This window comes from Morone saxatilis, unplaced genomic scaffold (assembly GCF_004916995.1).
Source record: "Morone saxatilis isolate NCDOM2014 unplaced genomic scaffold, NCSU_SB_2.0 Contig6, whole genome shotgun sequence".
Taxonomy (NCBI): Eukaryota; Metazoa; Chordata; class Actinopteri; family Moronidae; genus Morone; species Morone saxatilis.
The window spans coordinates 14,052,913-14,056,780 of record NW_023340206.1 but is presented as its reverse complement, the minus strand read 5'-3'; the positions used below and the strand labels follow the sequence as shown (position 1 = coordinate 14,056,780).

The window sequence follows — 3,868 nt, the reverse complement described above, 5'->3', positions numbered from 1 at the left end:
CGGCCAGAGACTGGGCCAGTATACCGCCAGAGACTGGGTGAACTGGGCTGATATGTTTAATAAAAACTGGTAAAACTGGTCCAGTCTCTAACGTCCTCTTTGTTCTCCTGGTTCTTCAGGTCCATCGTGCTCCTTCCTCCTGCTGGTGTTGAAGGAGCAGCTGCAGGAGCTCCAGGCCGCCCTGCTGGCCTCCATCCTGGACATGGAGGAGTACAGGAGGGGCTGTTCCTCCTCCTCTAGCAGACCCACCTCCCCTCTGGAGTGGACCGACGGGCTGCTGCTCCTCCACAGCTGTCCTCCTCCTCTGGACCAGCACCTCCTCGGACTGCTGGGACACTCCACGGTGAGACTCCTCATCCTCCCTCCTTTCCTTCCTTCATTCTGTGCCTACTTCCCTCCTTTGCTTCCTTTGCTACACCGATGTGTCCTTTTTGTTGCCTCCTCCTTATTCGTCCTTTTTATGAGCCTGTTAGCTGTTAGCTGGAGGCGCCGGCGGCTCAGAGCTGATGAGGTGACTCCTAGAGGAGGATAAACGCCCCTCCACCAAAATCTACAAAAATAAACAGTTGTAAATCTGTTTCAGGAGAAATCGAGTCCGCTGAAAAACAACCAGAGAAACAAGATGTCTTCTGGTCTGCAGCAGCTTCCCACCAGGTAAAACCAACACAACCAGAACCAGGATGACTGTAAACAACCAGCAGATAAAACAATAAAAGAGTTCACTAGAAGTCCTCTGACTGAGCCCTCCGTATGTGGCCTTCAGGTTGATCCAGTATCCGGCGTCGCCCTGTAAAGGCCGGATCACGGTGACGAAGGAGGACCTGGCTTGTCTGGACGGCGGCGAGTTCCTTAACGACGTCATCATCGACTTCTACCTCAAGTCAGTCTGTCAGACGAGAATAACGGGGACATAAAAATCATGAGTTTAAACATTTTAATGCACTAATCGTGGTTATTATGCCAGATTTTAGGGAGCGCTGCAGCCACACATGTCTTATGCAGACGACGTTCTTTTATTATTATCTGACCACTTTATCATTTCTGGGTATAAAGTCAGTTTTCAGAATTTATTTGAAACTCAGTGTTTTGTTCATGAAATATATTTATAGGGCCGGTCTGTATCCTGACTCGTCTCCTCCTCCTGCAGGTACCTCCTTCTGGAGGGAGTCGGCGGCCCCGTGGCTGAGTGCAGTCACGTCTTCAGCAGTTTCTTCTACAAACAGCTGAGCAGACGAAGAGCTGCCGGAGAGAACGATGCCCTGTCTGTCCCGTAAGAACACGACTCAGACAAAGCTGTGATGTTATTGACTCATTGATTGTTATAAAACATTCAGGGCTTAATAAATATAACTGCAAGTGACCATACCGGTCAGACTGTTTGGAGTTCAAAAATTTTACACAGCATCCTGTGAGTTTTGCGATGACTGGACAATTTTTGATTTATAATCTTTATAATCACCCCTTCTGCAGCTCATTGGTCAATATCTTGAAAACTAAACAAGATATCAATAAGCTTTATGCAACTTTTGGTCATCTTCGTTCGATGATGATCCACAGAAGATTTGGTAGCAGTTGGACCTATGGTAGTTAATGCACATCATTTCCTGTCATTGAGTTTCTAGATCATTCCAGCTCAGAAGAGGTTGATAACAAAACAATTATATTAATCCCAATGTTTCCAATAATTAAATGTCTTCTTTCTTTGTTTTTTCAGTGACCGCCACACAAGGCACCAGCGGGTAAAGACGTGGACCCGCCATGTCGACATTTTCACCAAAGACTTCCTGTTTGTGCCTGTCAATCAAGAGTAAGAGAGCGTTTGTGTGTAGTGTAAAAGCTGGAGGTGGAAGTGAGCCTTTACCCTATCTGACCGCCCAGAAATAATAAAACCTCCTGACTCCAGGGTTCCCAGATTTAAAGACGCCAGTTTGGAGTTTTGACCTCTGTTGAGACGTTTGAATAAAAACCGTAATTGTACTTTAATTCAAGCACCTCATCACTGTGTGTACCTGCCAACTGGGTAACAGACCGACTGACTGGAGTCACCTCTGCTCAACCATTTCTGACTCTTCTCAATGACTTTAGCAGAGCTGCTTCTCTCTGCTCTTTTATTGTTTTACCCAAATCAGCAGAACTTCACTCAGAAATACCTTCATCACTTCTTCCTGGATTATTGGTTGATGATTGAATTTGCAGCTTTTCCTGTGATGAAATGTACAATCAATCAATATTCTGATCAATAGAATCCATAAAGTGTATTCTGATCAATAGAATCCTCAAAGTGTATTCTGTAGTAACTTCACATTGGGTCTCCTCAGCTGGCTCCACCTCCATTGTAGCTGCTGTCTCCCAAAATAGTCGCAGAGTAGAAAATTGTCTAAAATCATGTAGTGTGAACTCGGCATTAGTGAACTAATTATACTTTACTTTTTTTTTTTTCAATCGCTGTTAATATACTGAACACTTCCTGCAGATGTTTCACATTAAAAGCCTTCCATCCCCCTTTTTCTGGAGGGCTTTTATAGTAAAAATCAGCCAGATGTAACTGAAACAGCACTAATGACACCATTAATGTGTATTTGTATTTTCTGTGTTCATAGAGCTCACTGGTACCTGGTGGTGGTCTGTTTCCCGGGTCTAGAGAAGGACCAGTACGAGGACTTTCAGAGCCCAACAGGTGAGCTGCTGCTGTTTGTTCTCTGATTTTCCTCCATAGAATAAAGTGTCTCTGGCACCCTCCGTAATGTTTAACAGAGCCTCTGTAATCGTCACCAGACATGTTGTTTAACATCCTTCAGGGAGACATTTTTGGGTATTTGCGGCGCTGGCAGCATGTGGGAATTACACATCAATTCACACCAAAAAATTAAAGGATTACATGTTCCAGACATAAATATCTCCCTCTCTGAAGACACTAAGCTCCAACATTTGGTGTGAATTGTGTGACTTTTTATCCTTATTGTCTGTAAATAAGCTTACAAAGAAAGGAAAAACTGAATGGAAATGACATCTCGTAGAGAATCCATTGAATGCTCCAACAGTCTGATTTTTCTTTTTCAACTTGTTATTTTCCCTTCAGATCTGGGCTTTCCTCTGAATACATCGTGTCTGTGTCAAATCTCCCTCAATGAGCCTCTTTATTGTTTTTAAGTACACCCCACTATAGGAGCAATTTAGTTTGGTTAAAAAAGGTTAAAGCAGAGATTGTTTTGTTCTCAGGTGGATCCGAACGAGCTGCAGGAAAACCATCCCTCAGTCTGAGATCACAGCAGCAACCGGTAAATACAGACAGACTCTACTCTAAAATGGGTCTTTGCACAAGTTGTTTTCTATATAACATGGACATGTGTCTCTGTAGGAGTGCGTCCAGCATGGCTGCCACAGGGACAGAGTGTTAAAGAGGTGAGTCGTCAGCAAAGAAACTGATCCTACAAACTCAACACTTTGGTTTTATTTCGATTCGATGTGTCTCAGGTCAGGTTGCAGTTTTCTTAATATCTTTGTCTTTTCCAGGCCGTGTATACTCGTCATGGACTCGCTGAAGCTGTCGTACCACGAGAACGTCTGCAGACTCCTCAGAGAGTGAGTGTCAGTTCTGTAGCGGTCGCTTATAAAGACGGGTTTCACTTAGAGAAGAAATCTGAATGATGCTGTTGTACAGTAATCAGTGAGGCCATAGATGTCTGTAACACATTGGCCCTCAGAAACACTCCACACTATACACTCTAGTATACACCCCCAAGTGCAGGATGAATCAACTACTCTTATTGATCATTAGGAAACTCTAAAATACCATTAAGAACACCTGAAAATACCTGAAACAGGACTTCCTGTCCCTGTTGGACAGAAACTGGAGACGCATAAAGAC

The 3,868-nt window shown here is 43.9% G+C and overlaps 1 protein-coding gene across 1 annotated transcript in view; it reads left to right on the top strand.

Moving 5' to 3' along the window:
- The window catches only part of senp7b (SUMO specific peptidase 7b), a gene marked incomplete in the record, with an annotated part of 11,267 nt that overhangs the window by 6,044 nt on the left and 1,355 nt on the right, over nucleotides 1–3,868 (top strand). Inside the window, 9 exon segments of the mRNA XM_035677936.1 lie at nucleotides 114–343; nucleotides 584–654; nucleotides 764–880; nucleotides 1,148–1,270; nucleotides 1,715–1,807; nucleotides 2,601–2,677; nucleotides 3,220–3,278; nucleotides 3,359–3,402; nucleotides 3,514–3,582. Coding sequence (XP_035533829.1) covers nucleotides 114–343; nucleotides 584–654; nucleotides 764–880; nucleotides 1,148–1,270; nucleotides 1,715–1,807; nucleotides 2,601–2,677; nucleotides 3,220–3,278; nucleotides 3,359–3,402; nucleotides 3,514–3,582 — 883 coding nt within the window.